The sequence below is a fragment of the Myodes glareolus genome, chromosome 24 (genome assembly GCF_982192425.1).
Source record: "Myodes glareolus chromosome 24, mMyoGla1.1, whole genome shotgun sequence".
NCBI classification, from domain to species: domain Eukaryota; kingdom Metazoa; phylum Chordata; class Mammalia; order Rodentia; family Cricetidae; genus Myodes; species Myodes glareolus.
Window position 1 is genome coordinate 30,114,574 of NC_142049.1, and position 23,585 is coordinate 30,138,158.

At 44.6% G+C, this 23,585-nt stretch overlaps 1 protein-coding gene across 1 annotated transcript in view; it reads right to left on the reverse strand.

Annotated features, from left to right (window-relative positions):
* The window catches only part of Chsy1 (chondroitin sulfate synthase 1), a 54,920-nt gene extending 43,915 nt beyond the window's left edge, over window positions 1-11,005 (reverse strand). Inside the window, exon 1 of the mRNA XM_048434968.3 lies at window positions 10,273-11,005. Within this exon, the coding sequence (XP_048290925.3) occupies window positions 10,273-10,589 (317 nt within the window). The 5' untranslated portion in view covers window positions 10,590-11,005. The remainder of the gene's footprint in view (window positions 1-10,272) is intronic.
* Window positions 11,006-23,585: the final 12,580 nt, after the last annotated feature.

A 23,585-nucleotide genomic window follows, 5' to 3' on the forward strand; every position in this document is an offset into this window, starting at 1 on the left:
ACACATTTGTTGCCTGGAACTCTCAATGGAAATGACAGAACATCTGCAAAGGTCCTTGCCAGAAAGCTCAATTTTCAACGGACTGAAACCCAACTCTTTTTACAGCCCAGATAAGACAGCTGAATGAGAGAGTGCCAAGGAAACCTTCTATTTCCCCAAGTTTCTAAATGCTATCCCCTGTACCAAATTAAACCTCAACTAAGAAATGCAGCTGGACAGCTGGCAGCTTGGCCAAGGAATGCCTGTGCTGAGTTAGGGCTTTGTATCCGTCTCCACTTCTAGTCAACATCATTGTAAGAAAAACTACATCTACAATATAGACGTTGTCCTGGGTAAACATCTATAACATATGCCTAAGTTTACAAAGCAGGCCACATAGGCTAAGAATGCAGCAAGTGATAGAGTGTATGCTTACAAGTGTAAGGGCCTGGATTCTATCCCCTCACACACACACACACACACACACACAAAATCAAGAAGGTAGGGAAGAGTATACTTATATATCCTCGCTTACTAAACACACAAAAATAATGTACAACTCGGTCCCAAAGTATTCACTGTGGTTGTTTCTAAATGGTGAACTAGAAAATATTTAATTTGGGGCTAGAAAGATGCTCAGCAGTAAAGAACACTGGCCCCTCTTCTGGCTTCCTTGGCACTAGACACACATGTGATACACAGACATACATTTAGGCAAAACACTCTCACACATAAAATAAAACCGTCTTACCAACAAGGCTGCCGAAAACTACAGGCAACTGAGAAATGTTGAGAGCAGGAGTAATTGTCTTCCTCAGGAAGTGTAAACTAACTAGTTATCCAATACTAAAAGGTCAGCCTTAAACACACACACACACACACACACACACACACACACACACACGTAACATTACACAGACTGAGCAGGTTGTAGTTATGTATTTAGAAACACATACATACACACAAACACACACGCTAACAACAATTTAAAGAAAAAAAGGCTATGAAAGAGATGGGGGGTACGTGGGGAGGTTTGGAGGGAGGAAGGGGGAAATGATATAGCTATAATCTCAAAAAATGTTTAAATTGTTAAAAAAATGACATTTTGAAAAGAAAGCATTCTCTTTTTATTTTCTATACCTTCTACAAAACGTATGTATATTTAGAACCAAGAAAAAATTCCCCAGGGGAAACTTTGTGCTAACAAGAAAAAAAAAAGAAAAACAAAAACAGAGCAGTTTATTTTGTAATAACCTATCCAACAGGCAAATCAAAGAAAAGTAGCATAAGACTGAGTTTCTCCTTTTACAGTTTCTAAACTTAAAACGTGAGGAGACTTTCTAATCCACAAACCCACTCTTATACATGCTGCCTGCTGGTTACAGAGTGCTGAGTTTGAAAGGATAGAATCACCTCAGATACTGCTTCTCAGTCTTGTTAAAGTGGCTGGGTCTAAGGAGGAAGATGAAGGTCCTGTAGAATTGACAGACACTAGGAATTAAATGTATAAATCTTTTCCGCTACAGAAAGGATTGAGGATCAAGTAACTAAAATGCATGCACGAGGGGAAAATGGGCAAGAGAACAGCATTAAAGAGAGGGAAGGAGAGGTAACGCAGAGCAAAGCGTTACCAAGGGTAAAATCTGGTGATTGACGGAGGCTCTAAACTGTGACAGCTAGAGCACTCCCAGGAGGTGCCCCTCAAACCGAGCAAACTCCTGTGTTCAGACCTGAGACCACAGTGCCACCCATGTGTGATAACCGTGGTCACTTTCAGCTACAAGCTGCCTAGGAGGCAAAAACGAGAAGTCACAGAACTGTCCTACTGCTCAGGGCTAAGTATAAAATATGTCAGACATTCAGTGCTAGGAGAAAATCTTCCTCCAGGACCACTCCAGGAAGGAGAGGAAAGCATCTCCGTGCGAATCTCAGCCGGAGGGGCAACAGTCTTAGTTTGTCCTTAAGAGAGTGTACAGAAGGACGATGCTGTGGTCTACTGTCGTCCCAGCAGCACAGGGGCCTGTGAAGACTCAGCTGCCTCCCAGCGCAGAGGACACTCAATAACTGACGAGAGCTGCTTCTCCTTCAGTACCAGGAACTTTACTCTGAATGTCCTTAGAATCTCTGTAAGCACATGGCTTCCTCTTTTTAAGTCAACTGACTCACTGTCCTTAAGACATGAGCAATTTCAAAGTGTTATGGGAATAAGTGAAAAATGTTAAGAGAGAACAGTGGGAAATTACCTTTAAAGGCTAAATTATAGTCTTTCCTGCTGATCCTTAGACTTAGACTTAGTGGGAAAGCAAGTATAAGAGTATTCCTTACAACCCAAGCACTTGGGAGGTTGAGGCAGGAAGATAACCAGTTTGACTATTATATACTGAAATCTTGTCCTAAAAGGGGGGAAGGGCTTCTTCTCAGTTGAGCTGCTGCCAGGGTGGATTACAACTTCCTCCCTCAACAATGTTCTGGATGACAACCCAGAGGCATTTCCAACTACTAGGCACTAAGAGGAGTCAGTCCTGAGCCCAGGTTCACAACCAACAACGAGGGCACTCACCAAGAGACACAGCACACAACACCCCTTTTTTGAAACTAAGAATTAAACACAGAGTATAAATGACAGTATAAATGTAGTCTCCTGAGGACTCCAGCCGAGTCCACAGCCCTCTGAACAACTGTGCTGCTGCTGTAAAAGCAAATCTCATGGATTCCCTGAGCTACGCTTCTCATTAGCCCCAAATAAGTGTTTTTGCTGGGGCTGGGGAGTATATATGAACAAAATGTTAGGTTTCCAAATCTTAGAAAAGTATGATCAGAGAGGTTAGGAATGATAAAAGCACCTTGTAAATCAGTGTCCTGGTGCTGTGAGGTGCTACCTGCAATCAGCCTGCTCCTCAACTGCCACCATCTGCCCTTGACCAGACTGACTCTTAGGAGATGGAGGGTCCTGAAGTATCATTATCCACAGGAAACTCGCAGCAGGTAAGGACAGACAGCTAATGAATATGAGCCAAGCAAACAAACAGGGGCCACTGTGTGGCCTCGGGGCCAGTCTATCTCCTCAGTCACACCCATTTCCTGGTCATCACCAGTTCTCTCACAGTGGGGACAGGAGCACTGAAAAAAACCAAAGAGACAGTTCTCTCAGAGAAGGAGGCCAGCCGTGCACACACTCCTACCACTTCCGCTTGCCTTTGTTGGCAACATAAAACTCCTTCAGGTTCTGACTGGGCTTAACTCTAAGGCAAAAAACTTGATTCAAACTCTCTAGTGCGGACTTGTTTACTGTACCAGATCCTGAACACTTACCTGTGGATATCACCATCAGAAACAAACTCAATAAAGCTTCCAAATAGCAAGCTGAACTCCCAAACACAGATCCTGTCAAGCTACTCTCATGCTGAAATACCACTGTCAGCTCTACAAGACTCAAGTTCCTGATGCTGGCTCGTGTCAGGTCCAAAGGACTCCAATTCCCGAAACTTTAAAAGGTACTCTACTCAGAAGTGGACTCAATCTGCTATAGATTTCTGGTATCTAGACAAAGGTCAGCATTCCACAGGAGTTTCCCTCTACTAAAAGGAACAATTCCCCTTATTCTGGCAGAAGGACAAGTGGCTCCCTGTGATGACCATCGCATGTCAAAGCTCACGCTGTCTCCTTCAGTATCACAAGTCCCGGTTACACATTTCAAAGTCCAGGGGCTGGAGAGATGGCTCAGTGGTTAAGAGCATTGCCTGCTCTTCCAAAGGTCCTGAGTTCAATTCCCAGCAACCACATGGTGGCTCTCACATTTCAAAGTCCAGGCTGGCATCTGAGCCCTTCTTACCACCTTCCCCATCCTGAATTCCCTCCAGCTCACAGGCTTCCCTCCCCCAGCTACTCATTCTTCCTATAAAGGATCACTGCCCCCCCACCCCGCTTTTCTCTATTCTCTATCCCCTGCTATTCTCCCCTCTCTCACAGAAAACCCTGCTCAGGTCCAGTCTTGCTGGCCATGCTCAGTCTACGTCTTTCTCATTCTGCTCCGGACTCTTCGAGATGCCTCTGGCTTCTCTCTCTCTCTCTCTCTCTCTCTCTCCTGCCTATCCTTAACCACAGCATTAGACAGCACACAGGTGCCTTCTTTCAGCCTGGCCCTGGTATCCCTGCCATTACTTTCCTGCCCAGCGCTCACAGCCCAGCTCCAAGGAACTATTCTTTCTCATCACCCACCATCACCATTCCCTGCTTCTTCACGACTTAGGAAACCTGCTACTGTCGCTGCCTCAAAACTCCTACTCATTCATTCTTCAAGGCTCAAAAGAAAAGAAAGGGCTGGAGTATGGGTGAGAAGCACCTTGACCCTTCCCTTGGCACAAAGTGTGAGCCCTTGTGCACACTTTCCTACCAGTACCTTGTGAGCCCTTGCCAATCAACAGTCTTCATTTCTTCATCTTGACTGGGCTCTGTGGGAACTGAAGCCTACTATTAGAAATCTTTCAATAACTAACAACTTAGTTAATGACAGCAAAAAAAAAAAAAAAAAAAAAAAAAAAAAAAAACCAACCCCAGACTGCCGGTGGAACAAGAACATACAGCAGTTTCTGCTGACAACCACAGCAAACCTTAGCGTATTTTGTTGACAACACAAACCCTCGGACTACGATGGCTAGAACTACACTCACTGCGTGACCACATCTCTTAACAGTTTCCCTGCAGTGAATTCATACCTTGAAATTAGTTGTGCTCCAAAGTCCACTTAGAAGCTGATTATTTGCACTGTACATTAAACACTTTCCATATTAATATTTGCCAAACAGAACTGTGGGGAGGAGACCAACTGAGCAGTTTCAAGCTAGACACAGTTTACTGAGCTCAAGAAATAAGGAAATTATTGAGATATATTGGGGAGAATCCCTTTAAGGCTGGTAAGAGGAACAGTCTGCCTAGATCCCAAGCATTAGGAAGGGTCATGAACTGACAACGTTATCTGGAGTAAGAGTCCTGTATCTAAAGCTAGTGTGTCTTCCCTCTTCCCACACTTGTCTGCACACTAATGCCAATCACTCTTAGACAACCAACAACATCTTAGGAGGAAGGTAAAAAAGAAACCAAGAAACAACTGTTTCCCACCCCAGGGTCAGTAAGATCCAAATAACTGTGATATGTTAGGTTAGCTCAGTGTTTTTTCAGTGTGTGTGTGTGTGTGCACGCACGCATGTTGCATGCAACTGGGAAACTTCAAGAATGCTGTCTGCTTCTGAAACAGAGTTTCTCACTGGCCTGGAACTTACCAGTTAGACTTAAGTTGGCTGTCCAGTAAACCCCAGAAATCCTATTCAGTCCTCTGCCCTGCTTTGTTTTGTACCTGGGTCCCAGGCTAGACCTCAGGTCCTTGTGCCTTTCAAGCACTTTATTGGCTAGGCTATTCCATACAGCTGAAGCTCAGTACTCTGAGCATTAAGAACAGATGGGGTTAATCCCAGCACTTAGGAAACAGAGGCAGGAGGATCTCTGAGAGTACAAGGCCAGCCTGGTCTACAGAGCAAGTTCTAGGATAGCTAAGGTTGCACATAGAAACCTGTCTTGAAAAATAGAAAAAGAAAAAGAAAAAAACAGATGGGAGGGGGGAGCAGGGTATACCAGCAAATATGCCTGTGATCTCAGGACTCAAGAGGCTGAGTCAGGAGAACTTGAAAGTTGTCCTTAGCTACTTAGCAAGATTTTAAAGACTTTAAACTGGATTACAGCCTTGGAGGCTGGAGCGGCAGCAGTTTTGAGCCACCCCTTGTGGCTGGGGATATCTTTTCCTTCAAAAGGTTTCCTTTATGAAAACCCTCAGGGGGTTGGCCTGGTGACAATCTTAGCTACCTGGAAATTAAGGCAACCTTAAGGCCAGCCTGGACAAGATAGGGAGACCCTCTCTCATTTGAAAACTCAAAGGAGCTGAAGGTGACTTTCTGAACTTAAGGAGGGAAATCTACAATCAGGAGCAGGGAATAGGGACTTACTTCTGCTTGCAGTATCAGCACCCAGAAGGTTGAAAGGCAGGAGAAACACTAATAATTCAAGGCCAGTCTGAACTACAAAATGAGTCTCAAAACAAAACAAATCAATGACAGAAATGGGGCTGGAGAGATGGCTCAGTAGGTAAGAGCACTAGGTGCTTTCAGAGGACCCGAATTCGATTCCCAGCACACACACGGTAGCTCACAACCATCTATAACTCCAGTCTCAGGGGGTCTGAGGATCTCTTCTGCCTCCCTTGGGAACCAGGCACACACATGGCAAGCAGATATGCATGCAGACAAAATACCCATGTACATTAAAAATAATGACAATAAAAGAAGGGAAAGACAGGTTGAATTATTGGACCGTTTAGCTTCTATATGTAAAAAAAAAAAAAAACTAAGAAAAAATACAAAAACTGAAGAAAATATGAACTACAGTTAGTAACTCCAGACAGCCAATCAGTCAACCTGTTGATAGCACAACAAACTACATGTGGATCACAGTTTAAAGTAAATCACACAATAGACAAATAGCTTTGCAGAGTAGCCTACGTGGATTATTTTCTGCATTTATTTGTAGAATTTCAGCTACCCATCTCCCTTTCTGCTCAAAGCTTCAAGTGGGTTTTCCACTCTCTTGTAATACAATTCCATGAGTCTGAACAGTCAGACCCAGTTCCTTCTTTTATGGCCTTCTGGCTTCTGCCTCAGCATCTAGCCTTGCCTTCCCTTTGCCAATATGTTTATCAGTAATAGTCACACAACCAGTCTTTCACTATCTGACCCAAGTGGTATAAATGCCCCTTTCTCTAAAGCCACCTACTACAGACAGGACACCAGCCCGCCCGATCCCTGTTCTATTTTCTCCACTGTGTTCATCACTAGCCCAAACCCTTTGTAGAGCCCTTTTAATAGAACTAGCAGAACAAAGATCTGTCTTGCTGTGCCCTCCAAGTCAGGTTTGGATCCACAAGGGCCATGCAGGTCATCTGCTTTACAAAGGGCTGAACCGTACCTAAGTGCACCTAAATGTTTTAATGAGTCAGGATCACTCCTGTGAGCCTAACAGCTAGGCAGCTACATGGGATCAAGGAAAGTTGGCTCCAGCTGGTCTCTATCTGCTACACTCTGAGTTTCAGTTTGCCTACTTTCAAAACTGCTGTGTCTGGTGTTAGCTATCATTGCCCAGCCGTCTCCGTGGGGCCTCACTCTAAGTGCACAACAGGTCTACAAAGTAAGAGATCTACCGTCAAAGCAATACACTGCAGTAACTACAGTCCGGCAAGCATATCTTCCTGGATTTTTCAAGGGCTTCTTAGCTCCCTCCTGGATCTCAGTCCTCAGAAGGAAAAAGTTGCTAGTTACTAGTCCCAAAGAACAAACTGTGGCATTTTCACTCTTATATCACAATGCCCACTGACTGGAAGTTGGCATCTCCTTCATCTATAAGTCAACCAACAGTTTTGTTAAATCGAAGCGGGGGGGACAATGGGGACAACAATCTGAAGGAGCTTTTGTTTGGCTTTTAAAGACAAAGTCTCACGTAGCCAGGTGGGCCTTGAACTTCTAATCTGCCTGTCTCCGCCTCTTGACTGCTGGGAGTTTTTCATATGATGAAGAATAAGCCAGGTGTGGTGGCACATGCCCCAAATTCCTAGCACTAGGAGGCTAAGGCTGGAAGGTTCGGGTTCAGTTAGTCTGGACTACACAGAAAAACAAACAAAATTTACTCTTTTAGGAGAAAGGTAACACTGAGCACACCCACTTCCAAACTCAGGTGCCACCTTGTGCTCAAGGTTCAAGAATCAAGCTATTTTCACACCGTACTGTACATGGATGTTACATTTTAAGAGCTCAGTGTGGACTTCATGGCCCAGGCTGCAAAGAACAGTACAATTGTAATAATAACTTACAGCCCAATAACCTCCCTCTCAATCCAGGCCTTCCCTGAAAGCTCCCTAAGGCTAGCCAATCTAACTACAGGGTTGACAAGCAAGGACCCTGACCAGCAAGAAGCCCTTCCTGTGCTCTGCTTTCTTCAGAACACAGAGTAAGTCACCACAGGGAAGAAATGACTGGTGGGTATACTGTTTCCTTCCTGGAAACGACTCCTTCTTTGTTAGAGGAAGAAACCAAACAGAGAGCATTTTTTTTCTCTCTTTCGGTTTTCTCTGTGTAACAGTGCTGGCTGTCCCGGACCTCGCTTTGGAGATCCGGCTGGCCTCAAACTGAGCGAGATCCGTCTGCCTCTGCCTCCCCAGTGCTCGTATTAAAGGCATGCACCACCACTGCCTGGCTCAGAAAGCATTTCTACTTCCCCACTGCCAAAAAAAAAAAAAAAAGGTCAAAGGGACCACATACACTGCACTTCGTGATAAGCTTTGGGAGATCTTGGCCAATCACAAAATAGCAGAACTAGTGTACACTACACATCTCCTAGGCACTGCAGGAATGATGACCCTAATGATGTGTATATCTTGACTTCCTAAGCATGAAATGGATTGGGGAGAGGGAGTCATATAATCTATGTGAACAAACTTCTCCAGTAATTGTCTCCAGAGTTTCGAATTCATGTAACCGGTCACGAAATGCAGGTTTACAGATTTTCAAAACCATAAACCAAACAATTTAGTGGGCTCTTCCTCAATTTAATTTTATTACTGAAAGGGCATGTATTTATCTATAGTGTACATGTTGTGTGGGAGGGCAAACGTACCTGATGGCACAGTTGTGGAAGACAAGACAACAGTTTAGGAGAGTCAGCTCTCTCCTTGTACCATGTGGGATCGTTCTAGGGACCAAACTCAGGTTGTGAGGTTTAGTAACACCTTTACCTACTAAGCCATCTGGGGTGGGGGTGTCCTTTCTTTTTCTTTTCTTTCTTTCTTTTTTTTTTTTTTTTTGAGGCAGGGTCTCACTGTTAGTCACATCTGGCCTGGAACTCACAGAGATCCACCTGCTCTGCCTCCAAAGTGCTGAAATTAAATGCCTGTGCCACCACATCTGCCCTCGATTTCTGGAGATAATAAGTCATAGAACATCTGGGAGAGAACTTGGACCTGCTGGTTCTCGAACGATTTTGTTAGTCCACATGCAGCCACCTGCACTCTAAGCTTCCCTGGCACCCAGAACCTTTCTTGGCAGAACGCAGCCTCTTGACTTCAGCAGCAGGAAGGGTGGGCAAGCCATTCAAGGGCAGTCTCTGGTCACTCTCCAACCCTTTTCACCTTTCCCTCAATCCCCCACTTGGCTTAATGAACGGAGAGATCCGGCTATGCTCGTTCCCTTTCACTATCTGCTGCCTGAAAACAGCCCAGAAACTGGACTTAAAAGCCAAACTTACCAAAGTACTGGTTATAAATTGAAAACACACAGTGACTAGTGCAGCCTTGCTCAAAATGCTCGGCCCCAGAACATCTGTGCTCTGAAACCACTGTCTCTGATTCTGTGCCCGGAGGAACTCCAGACTTCACCCGTACAGTAAATGTTTCTGTACACACACACACACACACACACACACACACACACACACACACACTTCCACCAAATCCCTTCGCTTGCGTCTACAATTCTCTTCTATTTCAGATTCGTTCCAAAGCAAATGTATTTCTAACCGTCCTCCATTCCCAAACCATCTCCTTTCTGAAGGCTACTTTGGCTAATCCCTTTGTTAATCCTGAACACGATCACAGCCACTTCTAAGACTCATTTAGTTTCCTAGGGCCCGGTTCCTTACTACAAGCATACACCTCTGTAACTGAGCCAGGGAACATCAGAACGTAGTCTCTTGCATTGACTGAATCTATCATGTAAGCGTTTTTCCTCAAGATTCTTTCTCTCTACTTAACAAACGAAAGTAGGCACTCTCACTAAAAAAAGGAGTGACTGAAAAATCCTAAAGTGTGGCATGGACGTGTCCTAGCCAGGTTAATTTAGGCGGGCTCTCCCTTTGCAAGGACAAAGTGCCTATCTTGGAGACTCAAATTATAACCTCTGCCTCCACTATCGCAAGTAGAACGCTTTGAATTTCCCCACCATCTTATAGAAGAGACTCGTTCCTTTTAACAAAGAAGCCCTGGACATAGAAAGCTTATGCTTCTTGCAGGAGGATCCGGGTGAGAGGCACCCCCCGAGAAGTCAGCCTAGTCCGTCTAATCCCAAAGTCTTGCCCTTGAGCGTCGCTCTCGCGCCCTCCTCCTCCCGGGAAGCCTCCCGGGAACCTTCAGGCCGCCCGCCCCCCACCCCGCCCGTTGGGATGCTGGATGCAGGAGACGGTGTCCACGAAAAAGGGGCTCACCTGTAGGCGGCCACGGCGCGGGTCTGCAGGTATTTCTGGGCGGTCATGACTCCCACGAAGAGAAAGTTCCTGTCACGCGGGACGCCCTCTGCGACCGAGCTATGCGGCCAGAGCTGCGCCCCGCGCGCATCGCCTCGCGCACCGCCCGGCTGCGGCGCCGACTGCCCTGGCCGGCATCCCTCGGGACTGGGACGCCGCCGCGGGCCCACACGTTTCAGCTCCGAGGCACGGGGCAGGACGAGCCGCGAAGCCAGCACGAAGCCCAGCACGAGCCCGAGCAGCATGCTGAGCCAGGCGCGCCGGCCGCGCGCGGCCATGCCCGCGTCCCTCCGCCCGCCGGGCCGCTATCCCCGCCGCAGGCTCCACGCGTCTTCCGTCCGCCGCCCCCGCCCGCGGAGGCCAGCCCGCCCTAGCGCCACCAGGCCCGGCCCCGGCAGCGCCGAGGCCGCCGCGGGCCCGCCGCGCCCATCGCGGCTCCCGAGCCGCCCGCAGGCCCCGCGCCGGCGCTTTGTTCCGCGCGCCCGCCCGCACCGCCGCGGCCTGCGCCTTTAAGAGGGGACCATGCCCCGCGCGCGCGGCCGGCGACTCCGGCGCGAGGCGACAGCGGCTCCTCCGGCTCGCGTCCCCCGGCTGGCTCGGCTCGGCTCGCTCTGCGCCCGCCCTCTCGGTGCCCTGCGCCGCCACTGCAGCTGCACATCCTCCGACTTAGCGCGCCATTGCAAAGGAGCCCCTCAACGTCACGCACCGCGCGTTATGAAGCGGCCCGCCGGCGGCGTGCCGTGGCCCCTCTCGGGATCCGTCCGCGCCTCGTGATTGGCGCAAAAGTGAATGGGGGGCAGTTCACGTGGCCAAAGTTTAACCAAAAAAAAAAAAAAAAAAAAAAAAAGTGCGTCCGCCCCGCAGTCTGCGGCCGGGCTGAAGGGGCGTGGGTGAGCACCAGCTGGAACGGTGCGGGCCGGACTCCAGCCCCGGCTGCCCGGAACCCGCGGCCACGCCCCCCGTCGCCCGCGGCCCGGCTCCGCACGTGGACCGAGTTGACCGGCTCCCCCGGCGCCCCTAGAGTCGCCACGCCCGCCCTTCCCTCCCCAGGCCGAGCTCCCAGCTCCGTGGCCAGCGCAGCCGTGGTGTCCACACTGCAGCTTTGTACGCTCTGGGCTGCGGGCGGAGCCGGAGCGAATACAGCCGCAGTTCACCTCGGAACGCTTGGGGCGTGCGGGCCGGGAGCGACGCGTGAATTCGCTGAGTGGCAATGGCTGGCCTCGAACTCGGAGCCTCACCTGCCTCTGCCTCCGGAGTGCTGGGCTTAAAGGAGGTGGAAGAGTCGGTGGGTGGATTAACGGTAGATGATCAACACCAGCATTGAGTCCCCGTGGGCAGCGAGATGGACAGTACCTCTCCCCCTGAGTTCCTCAGTACTTTTAAAGGGTCGATTTATAAAACATACGGATTGTGTATGAGGTGCGCCCACTTTGTTTTTTGAGACAGGATCTCTCAATCTTAGAGGTTGCCAAGTAGGCTAGGCTCGCTGATTGGATTTTTAAGACTTGCTCAGTCTTGTAGACATTTTGTTTTTTTTTAAAAAAAAAAAAACAAAAACTGCAGCTAGAGTACCTGCTTGACAAATGTTTGTAAATACCAATTTTATTTCTTAGCCACCAGTGTGTTAGGGTTATAACAGCCAAGTAGCCACCTGGGCCTCAGTGCATCTTTGAGCCATAGTCTAGTAGAGCCCCGAGCTAGCTGAACCTGAATATTATCTTCAACTCTGTATCTTCTTGCTTATGCATCTGGAGTGGCTGAATTCCAGGTCAGTGTGCCACCATCCTTGTTTAGAGGGTGCTAGGGATCAAGCCCTGAATTTGGTATGCTAGGTCTGAATGCTATCTTCTGAACTATGGCCCTAGAGCCTGAGAGGTTCTCATTTAATCAAACAAAAAAGACAGAAAACAAGTATTCGTGGGGCTAGGGCTATTCCTGTTTCTCCATTTTATGATTAATAGATGAAAAGGCTGAAATATTTCCGTTTAAATGACAAAGCACAGATTCTTCTCTGCCACTGAATGGTGGTTACTCCTGCTTGTCCTTTGGATAGTGCCACTTTCTTTGACACTTGTGATTTATTTCAGAAATAGTTCATTACCTGCCTCCCCAGACTCCCTTCTGTAGGAGATGATCCACATCTAAGAATAAAATATTCATTATATAGTGAAGACAGGATTCCAACAGTGGCCTTTGGGGGAATACAGAACACACAGCTGTGAATTACAGGCTGGGAAACCATAGAGAAAGGTTCCAGTAAGACCATAAACCACAAACGCCAAGAAGTCACTAGAGTCCCCCAAATCAGCAGCTGCCCCATAATTCACACTGATTTACATAAAGCACAAATCTGGCAAGACACAGATGTTCAACTTTGTGACGTAGTCAATGCCTTCAGTATCTTCTAGCCCGCTTTAGACATGCCTATATTTTCTAAACTCAAGTTCCATGAAAAGAAAACTGTGTGGTGGAGTATGCCGAGAATGTGGAATGTCTTATTCCCAGTTCCCTGATGAGTAGAGGCGCTGTGTGCTGAAGCTGCTCCTTGTAGACTTAAGATTATTACATTTATTTCGAGTGTGTCTGTTTGTGTGTTCATGCCCGTGCTATGGGACGCATGTGGAGGTCAGAGGACAACTTTCAGAAGTTGGTTCTCTTTTCGCACCACACGGGGCCTGACAACGGAACCTTAAGTCATCAGGCTTGGTGGCAAGCCTTTACCTGCTAAGCCATTTTGCTACACATGCCCCTGAGCAGCGGCTCATGCTGGATGCATGTTCAGCCTGGAATGGGTGTGAGTCCTACACTGAGTCCCTACTTGGCCAAGCTTGGAGTCTCGGGATCTGACAGTCCCTTGTTCCTCTGTCAGTCTTTCCGCTGGAGCACATGAGGGCTCTGTAGTCGTGGTTCTTCACCAGTGTTTCCAAATTTCTTCAGAAGTGACAGCTCCCCAACGTCTCTGTTTGCCTGAGTGCAATTCTTTATGACGTAATGAAAACCGATCCCTGCCTACATCACATTTCCTCATTAATTGCAGCTTTGTTCTCTCACACATTACATTTTTTTCCTGCTGCTAATACATTGATTGCCTGTTTAAAACAGGCATAACATTTCTTATGATTTGCTGCAATTTCTTGGAAACCGTTGGTAAATACCTCAATTTTTTTTGTTGTTGGCAGCATGCCTCAGACAACTGACAGAGTTCCCTGTATGGACTTTTTAAAGACACACCAACTGGCCTCAAGCCTCAAACAGGAGTCTCTGGAAAAAGTAGTCATCTTTTCAAAAAAAAAAATTAGAAATGCCTCTTTTGTCCTGTCAGTGGGTTCTGTTTGTTGCCGCACAGAGCAGCTGTCACGGTCATTCTGCTAATACGGCCACATAACAGCAGTTATCCAGCGAGACTTTGCCTCATTACTAACACTACTGTTAAACTGATGAGCAAGGGCCTCATCCGCTTATTAATCTTTCTAGGCAGGAATGACAGCACACACTTGCAATCCCGGCACTTATCCGAGAGACTGAGGCAGGAGGAGTGTCAGTTCAAGGCCTGGGTGAATTGGTGAGATCCTGTTTCAAACTTAAATAAGGGAAGAAGAAAGAAAAGGTCGTGGGTGTAGCTGAGTGGTAGAGTGTCTGCCTATCACACACAAGGCCTTGGGTTCAATTCCCAATACTCATCCTTTTTTTTTTCCCTCAATATTTCACTCTATTTGGAGCATTTCCAGTCTGAGACAGGAAGTGACAATTGTGTATTGTTACAGCTTGCAGACGCCAGTGGAGCCGACGTTTGTTGTCTAGACTGTCCTTAGTGCTGAACTAGTCAGGGTTCTAGAGGAACAGAATGGATAGGATCTATGTGTGTCAAAAGGGGATTTATCCAGCTAGTCCAGCAATGACTGGCTTCCAACGGATGGTCCAAGAACCGGGTGTTGTTCCTTCCAAGAGGCTGGATGTCTTAGCTCGTCTTTGTTCAGTGCTGGAGGCTCAAGGAAGTAGGTTCTAATACTGCTAAGGAAAGGGATGCCTTAGCAGCAGGTTAGATGAACGTGGTGTGAAGAGTGAGGGTGGGAAGGCAAACAGTAAAACGTGCTTCTTTTATCTGGGCTACGGCCCAGGTTTAGGGTGGATCTTCTAGCCTCATATGATCCGGTCAAACAAAGTCCCTCACACGTGCACCCAGGTTCTCGGCTTTAGTTGATTCCAGATACAGTCAAGTTGACACAACTAAGATTAGCCATCACAAGTGTCTCATGCATCCTTGGTCTACTTATGAGTTCTATATCTGGTTTTGTGAGACACACTTTTTCACACAAGCCTGTGGGCATGCACATATATATGTACGAGAGAGAGAGAGAGAGAGAGAGAGAGAGAGAGCGCTGGGAGCTGGCAGAATGGGAGACTGACTAGTAAATGGTGGTGCATAGACACTCTTGGCAAATAACCTAAATGTTTTTTAGAAGACACCTTCATGACAAAGTCTGCTCTAGTCAAAGGCTTAATCCTCCTGTAGCCAAGAAGTGTGACTAAACCCTGGTTGTCATGAATTCCACTGATCTTACAGTGAGGCCAGCGTTCCCACGACTGGGCAGTTCACACGTTTCCATCCACAGGACACCCCTCCCTCTGCATCTCAGCCCCAGGGCTGCTGAGCTGCTGAATCATGGCTGTGCTTGGTGAGCTGGCCCAGAGCAAGGCTCACCACGGTTCTGGTCAGGTTTGGGTGGCTGGGGAGCCGCTCTGGAAAGGTAGCTCCAACTGCTTTAATGGAGGCCTAAGAAGCTGCAGAAGAAGGCTTGAGCTACTAATTGAAGCCGCAGGTTGTCTGAATCTATGAACATCTAAAGTATAATTCTGAAGATAGGAAAATACTTCCAGTACACCCTTTGATCCACCCACGTTACACACACCCTGTGGATCTACACATCGGGGCAGGACTAGGTCCTCTTTTCTCACCTCTCACCTGATGGCTGCAAGTGGGAATCGCCACTTTCTGCTTCTTGTCTCTCGGCAATCAACTAAAGCAGAAACTGCAAAGAATAAATTGCATTTTTGCCTCGTATTTCCTTAATGAACCAGTAGGGAAACACCACTTCTTAAATCATTGAAGTGCCTACAGGAGGTGAGCATCCCTGATCTGAAAAACCTCAAGGTCAAATGCTGCGAAATCTGCAACATTTTAACTGTTGCCACAATGAAAAACTCCACAGGTGGAAAACTCCAGACACGAAATTTTGTTTTGTACACAAATTTAAAATATTGCCTAGAATTGCTTTCAGAATAAGAAAATGAAGTGTACATGAAATATGAATTTGGTCTCACATCAAATATCAAATATGTCTAGTTATATACATGAAAAAGTTCAAAAACAACAGCCGAAACACTTTGAAATCAGAATCCCTTGCCCATGAGCATTTGGATAAGGACGACTTGACCTCCGTTTAGGATCTCTGTCTGCCTGTTGCCCACTTCACACCTTCCTTTGCTTTGTTCTTTATTCTTGAACCATCCGTAATACATAATACTAGAGATTTAAAACTGGTAGAAGTCTTCCAAAATGTTTAGTACCGTGTTCATTAAAAAAAAAAGAAAAAGAAAAAGAAAAAGAAAAAAAGGGTTAGGGCATCAACACTGCTGAAACTTGGGACAATAGCGCCCTCTTCTGTGTTATACATGAAGGGTTTCTTTTTCTTCTTTTTTTTTCCTTTTAAGCTGTGTCTGTGGAGGTCAGAGGATAACTAAGAGGAGTTGGTCCCTGCTCCATCATGTGGGTTCTGGAGATCAAACTCAGGTTACCCAGCTTTCCAGGTAAGAACCTTAACTCACTGAGCCATCTGGCCCAACCAAGGTTTCTTTAATCCTCAGTTTCAAATAGAACAACAGTGAGCTGGACTTGGGGGTGGGGCTTAGCAAGTTTAATGCCAGCATTCCCTAGCATTTGGAAAGCAGAGGTAGGAGGATTTCTGTGATTTCAAGGCCAAACTGGCCTATATCGAGCCCCAGGACAGTCAGGGCTGCACAGAGATGGTCTGTCTCAGAGAGAGAGAACAATAGACACATGTTCCATGGTTCATTTTAGTTTAATTATTGCCTAATCTTGCCTAATCCAGTATTTTCAAAGATGATATCCTGGTTCTGGATTTGTACTTGCTGTGGGAGTTCCTTCAGCTCCTTCAGCCAATCGCCGCTGAGTTACCAGCCCATTGGGGCGTGGTCTCTCCCTTTAAAAAAAGCAGCGGCTGTCCTCCACTCTCTCTTTGTCTTCCGGCTCCGTTTCCGGCCCCTGGACTCCTTTCCTGTTCGCGCGGAGGGGCTGTTGTCTGGGACGGTAATCTGTAAGTTTTTTCCCCTTTGAATAAATAACCATTCTATTAATCATAATTCCAAACTGGTGTGGGATTGTCTGTGACTTACGCCTTCATCTGGCGCCCCACGTTTGGTTGTAGAACCCCCCCTTCCCCCCCACTCAACTGCTTGCTACCAGCTCGGCTAGTCACGAGACCTCCCTCAGCTGCGGCCTGTGCCCTGTGTGTGGAGCCAGCAGTTCAGTTAAACCCCACGCCTCCCAAGCTCCACAGGCTCGGGACAGTCTCTGCCTGCCTGGTTTGCTCTTTTCTGAGTTGTTTTTAAATTTCCCTTGTAAGTGCGGTGCTTTAGTGGCGTGAATCAGAACGACTCGGTCACGTGGAGGCATACGCGGCTTCCGGGTTGCTCTTTTCTACCCCTGGATTCTGGGTTTCTGGTTCCGTGTATGGAATTGATTTAATTAAACTTTCTTTCTTGAGCAACTTATATTTCCTAGTTTTTAACAAATACTAAGGCAGACACTGAAACAGGACCTGTTTAAGTCACCTTTGCAGTGGTTCTAGTCGCAACTTGGCAACAGCGCCGCCAACTAGACAAGAGGTAATATGGCAGTTTTTGTTTCCAACGCCAATTTTACTGTTTTCTTTATTAATACAATGGATTATGTCATGCAAGGTTTATATGACTATGGGAATATATTAATTTACTTGTTGCTAGGTTTCAGTTTTCTTTTCAATATTTTATCATTAAGAAAGATACGATTTTTACGGACTAATATTGAACAACTAGTTGAAAGGATTAAAATTATTGAAAATCAGGGGTTATCTGAACAAGTGGATACTATGATAGACAAAATTGACTCCATGTCCAAGGGTACTAGGAAGTTACCTGAAAGGGTACAGGCTGTTGAATTTGACGTTCAGATGTTACCACAAAGTTTTGATAAGGTAACAGATAGAATGAACCTCCAGAATGGGAACCAAAAAACTGATACCTTAGTGAAATTACTAGAAACACGGGTAGGTCAGGAGATTCAGGATTTAAGGGATACAATGATAAAAAGATTAGAAATGATTGAAGAAACTATTGGAGCTGGTGAACAGAGTAAGAAGGCACAAGGACAGGATACAATGCCACCACCAGCTGTTAGAACTGGCTTACCCAGGGTCCTAACAACATACCCTGTAATTTATTCTGACAAAGGGTTAACTTCCAAAGGCTCAAAGGGAGTTAAAGAAGCTAGATGGACACCAATAGCAATGAATGATTTAAAAGAAATTAAGCAAGCTGTCGTTAACTTTGGCTTGCACTCTGCATTTGTTAAGGAAATGATAAGGACTTGGGCTTCTAATGTCAGAGCTACCCCCCATGATTTCTCTCAGCTAGTGTCTGCAGTTTTAGATGATGGGCCTTCCTTGATGTTTGGAATTTATTTCAGAGAAGAATCCAAACATATGGAACAGCAAGGAAGAGCAAAAGGTGTGGAGGTTTCCCAAGATCAAATTCTTGGTGTAGGAGCATATGCTGATCCACAGGTCCAAGCTCTTTATGATGAAGAAGTGCTGTCCTTATGTCACAAAGCAGCCTTGAATGCTTTGAATAGAATACAAGATCCAGCAAAAAGGGTCGAATCATATACCAGGGTTAGGCAGGGACAGAGAGAACCCTTTACTGACTTTGTGCAGAGATTAATTAAGGCTCTGGACATAGGGGTAACAGACCCAGAAGCTAGACGAATACTTCTTGAATCTCTAGCTTTTGAAAATGCAAATACTGAATGTAAAAAGATAATTGGGCCTTTAAGATCTAGATCAGCACCAATGGAAGAATGGATACAGCATACAATGAATGTTGAGATGTTTAGCTATAACGATGAATCCTGGGTAGGAGAAGCGATTTCCAAAGCTATGAGGAGACATCAAACTACCAGGTGTTTTAATTGTGGTAAATTAGGACATCTGAAAAGGGATTGCAGGCAAAGAAATCCTAGGAATAATATCTCCTCTGGGAATGACAAAAGTAGGAGATCTCAGCCTTCAGGTATATGCAGAAGATGCGGTAAAGGCCGACATTGGTCCAACGAATGCAGGTCAACAACAGACAGACAAGGCAACCCGATACCATCGGGAAACTCCTTGAGGGGCCTCTCGCAGGCCCCCAAGCCAAAAGTGGCCCAGTCATTCCCAGTTACAGTCGAAAATGTGTCTCACCAAGAAAATTAAAAACTCCAATGTCTGCCGTAAAAAGTAATACTGGTCTAAATGATGAATTACATGTGGAGAATGAGTCAGAAAATTCAGGAGGACAGAGTAAACGTATATTTTGGCAAACGTATATTAACGATCAAAGACCAAAGCTAAGAGTCTGTATAAATGGCATTTTTATTGAAGGCTTATTAGACACAGGTGCGGATGTAAGTATAATTACTCCAGAATCCTGGCATCCGAATTGGCCTCTTCATGAGGTAGATGTTCAGTTCCTGGGAATTGGAACCCTATCTCGTGTAAAACAAAGCACAAGATGGGTGGAATGCATAGGGCCTGAAGGGCAAATAGGAAGATTAAGGCCATATATAGCAAATATTGCAATAAATTTATGGGGCCGTGACCTGCTACAGCAATGGAATACCCAGATTAACATTCCTGTAGTTCCAGGAACTCACAATTCTGGGAAGGATATAATGAGGTATTATGGAAAAAGGTCACCAGCCATTCAGGCTGTACAAGAACACACAGCCAATAGCAAACCTTTAGAGGTACCAACAGCCCTACCTTTAAAATGGCTAACTGAGAAGCCAATATGGATCAAGCAGTGGCCTCTAGCTGAAGATAAGTTACAGGCTTTGGAACAGCTGGTACAAGAGCAACTAGATGCTAACCATATTGAAGAATCAACCAGCCCTTGGAATTCTCCTGTGTTTGTTGTAAAAAAGAAATCTGGTAAATGGAGAATGGTGACAGATCTAAGAGCTGTCAACAAGGTAATTCAGCCTATGGGTCCGCTACAATCTGGAATTCCTTTGCCTTCTCTATTACCAAGAGGATGGCCTCTTATAGTTATTGATTTGAAAGATTGTTTTTTCACTATACCTTTGCAAAAAAAGGATAGAGAAAAATTTGCCTTCACAGTGCCTACTTATAATAATTCTCAGCCTACTAGGAGATATCAATGGACTGTCCTCCCACAGGGGATGCTCAATAGTCCCACATTGTGTCAATATTTTGTTAATAAGCCACTGGAAATAATTCGTAAGCAATTTCCCAAGTCCATAATTTATCATTACATGGATGACATTTTATTATCTGATTCAAATAAAGATATTTTGGAAAGTATGTTTGAAGAAGTAAAGAAAGTTTTGCCTAGGTGGGGATTACAAATTGCCCCTGAAAAGATTCAAAGAGGAGATTCTATTAATTACCTAGGCTACAGAATAGGGTTAGAGAAAATTCGAACACAAAAGGCACAAATTAGGAGAGACCGGTTATGGACTCTTAATGACTTCCAAAGATTGTTAGGAGATATTTCCAGTCTACGACCAGCTGTTGGGATAACACCTGATCTAATAGTTCATTTAAACAAAACCTTAGATGGTGATAAGGATTTGAATAGTCCCAGAAAATTGACAGTTGAAGCAGAAAAGGAACTGACAATGATTGAGGAAAAATTACAGGAGGCACATGTGGATAGGGTCAACCCGAATCTTAGTTCCATCCTAGTCATACTGCCTTCCAGAATTTCTCCTACAGGGATTTTAATGCAGAGGGAAGATATTATTTTAGAGTGGATATTTATACCTCATAAACCAAGTAAAAAATTAAAAACTTATGTAGAAAAGGTTTCAGAATTAATTATAAAAGGTAAACTGAGACTTCGTCAACTAGCAGGTATAGACCCAGCAGAAATTATAGTGCCTTTTACTACTGAGGAAATAAGAAAGTTATGGGAAGATAATGAACCATGGCAAAGAGCTTGTGCTAATTTTTTGGGAGAAATTAGCAGCAACTATCCCAAAAGTGATAGACTTAACCTCATAAAGAGAACTTCTTGGATTCTTCCTAGAATTGTACGTGATGCTCCAATAACTGGAGCTCGGACATTTTATACCGATGCAAATAAATCAGGGAAAGCAGGTTATAAATCAGAAGAATTGAGTAAGGTGGAACAAAGCCCTTATAATTCTGTCCAGAAGGCAGAATTATATGCCATTCTTATGGTGCTAAGGGATTTTAAAGAACCTCTTAATATAGTTACAGATTCACAATATGCAGAAAGAGTTATCTTGCATATTGAAACCGCTGAATTCATACCAGATGACACAGAGTTGACTTCATTGTTTATCGAGGTACAGGACATAATTAGGAATAGGCTTTGTCCAATGTACATAACACACATCCGGTCCCATACCGGTCTGCCTGGGCCTCTAGCACAAGGTAACGCTGAAATTGACCAATTATTGATTGGAAGCGTTCTGCAGGCCTCAGAATTTCATAAAAAACATCATGTCAATAGTAAAGGCTTAAAGAAAGAGTTTTCCATTACATGGCAACAAGCTAAGGACATTATAAAGAGATGTCCTACTTGTTCTTTCTATAATCAAACACCATTGCCTGCAGGGAGTAACCCAAAGGGTACTCAAAGGAATGAAATCTGGCAGATGGATGTGTTCCACTTTATGGAATTTGGTAAATTAAAATATGTACACCACACCATAGACACGTATTCAGGTTTTCAATGGGCAACTGCCCTGAGCTCAGAAAAGGCTGATTCGGTAATCACACATTTATTGGAAGTTATGGCCATCATGGGTATACCTGCACAAATAAAGACAGACAATGGTCCAGCATATGTATCTAAGAAAATGAAACGCTTCTTTGCTTATTATAATATAAAACACGTTACAGGTATACCAAATAATCCTACAGGTCAGGCAGTTATAGAAAGATCAAATCGTACTATAAAGGATATGCTAAACAAACAGAAAGGGATGAAAGATACCCCCAGAAATAGATTGCATAATGCTTTATTAACCTTGAATTTTCTTAATGCTAATGAGAAAGGAACAACAGCAGCAGAGAGGCATTGGATAATGGAAAAAACTTCTGAACTAAACCAACCTGTTTATTTCAAAGACGTGCTGACCTCTCAATGGAAGCCAGGAGATGTGCTACGTTGGGGAAGGGGTTTTGCTCTTGTTTCCACAGGAGAAGAAAAATTGTGGATACCATCAAAATTAATAAAGGTTCGATTTGAAGAGGAGAAACCTCTTGGAAAGGAGAAATGACAGCATCTACAATGATGATAACCATACAGGTGGTAAGAAAAGCATATAGAATGGGGGCAGGGTTCTGTTCTTATCTCCACAGGAAAACACTGATCTTTGAAAAGTTCAAGGGACCCTGGAGATTTGAATACTGACAGATGGAAAATAACGGCCCAATAGGGACTATCAAGAAAACTGAATAGGTTCTGTAAGTACCATATACTAAATCATATTTCTAAATTTATAGAGCTGGTTTTAGAGTTGAACTCTGGCTCAGTCCCTCTCTAATTCCAAGCCTGTTGTTTAAAGAAAAACCCAGAGTTTCTGGAGTTTCTGTCTCATGTCAAGAGCCATGATATGGGACAGAAAGAAATATGAGTTTAGAAAACATCTTTACTTTTCTTCATATCTATCATACCTTCATTAAATATATCTATCATGTCTCTCATTGAATATAGGTATTCATGTATATGTCTATATAATTAATGTTTAAGTTTTCCACAATGAACAATGAGTTTTTCCTACAGTGACATTTGAAGTTTCCAGGAAGAAGATGGGGCCCCATAACAACAACTCCACCTGGTTGATATGACGTCATGATACTGATAGCGCTACTACAAGACCTGTTTTGGGTACCAGCTGCACAAGACGGTTCCAACGTGCTGAAATGGTGCACATCTTGTACAACATTCTGGCCAGACCTCCACAAAATACTCAGAGACTATTTGCAATTTTAAAAGACATTGATCTTGAAATTTAACCATCATTTTACTTTCACAGGATCCCCCAGAAAGAACGTCGCCCCCATGACAGCTGGAAGTAATTCTAGAGAACGACGTCCCCTCTCCCAATAAAGTTTGTCCTTGGGTTTAGGGACATCATTTAGGGGTTGGTTATAATTAGTATACGGTTGAGGGTTGGGGGAGGAATTTTATAAGCACAGGAATCTTAAAAAAAAAAAAAAAAAGGAGGGATAATTGGATTATGGGATAAATAGATTTGTACTTGTGAGTTATTGCTTTTAGACAAACATATTGGTATCGATTCTTATATATTGATACAAAGTTAAATTATGTTGACTATTTTATGCATGCATGCTTCATGCTTCTACCTCTGTTTAAAACATTTTTATGTATTTGTATATATATATTGTATTGATATATGTATATTTACCATATTGCATTGTACACTTCTACCTCTGATTAAGATACTTATATATTGTTTATGTATTGATATATATTTACCATATTGCAATGTATACTTGCACATTGTTTATATTTGGAGGTCTCATTGTCCTCATTTATTGCACACTTGTTTATTATCTCAGTCTTTAAGTTAGATAGATATTGAGAATTATATAGATCAACAGTCATCTAAGTTTGTCATTTATAATTAGACTAATCAGGTTCTTTAGATATATAGAGATTATATTCAGTATAGATAGATAATCTTCAACCTCTTCAAAGAGCTGTAGAAAATGGCCTTTAATCTAATTCAGAGTTCTATGGTAGGGAGACACAATCACTCCTGGCAACACTGATCTATGCCCGAGAGAATGTTGAGCACCAAAGACACTCCACCTGGAGCCTTTCTTCTTGGCAGAACTGGCCTTTGGGTAAAAAAATGCTCATACCTCAACTACTGACAGAGTTACAGAATATCCGTAAATGGATAAAACAAGACTGTCATATCCTGCCAAGACAGGGTA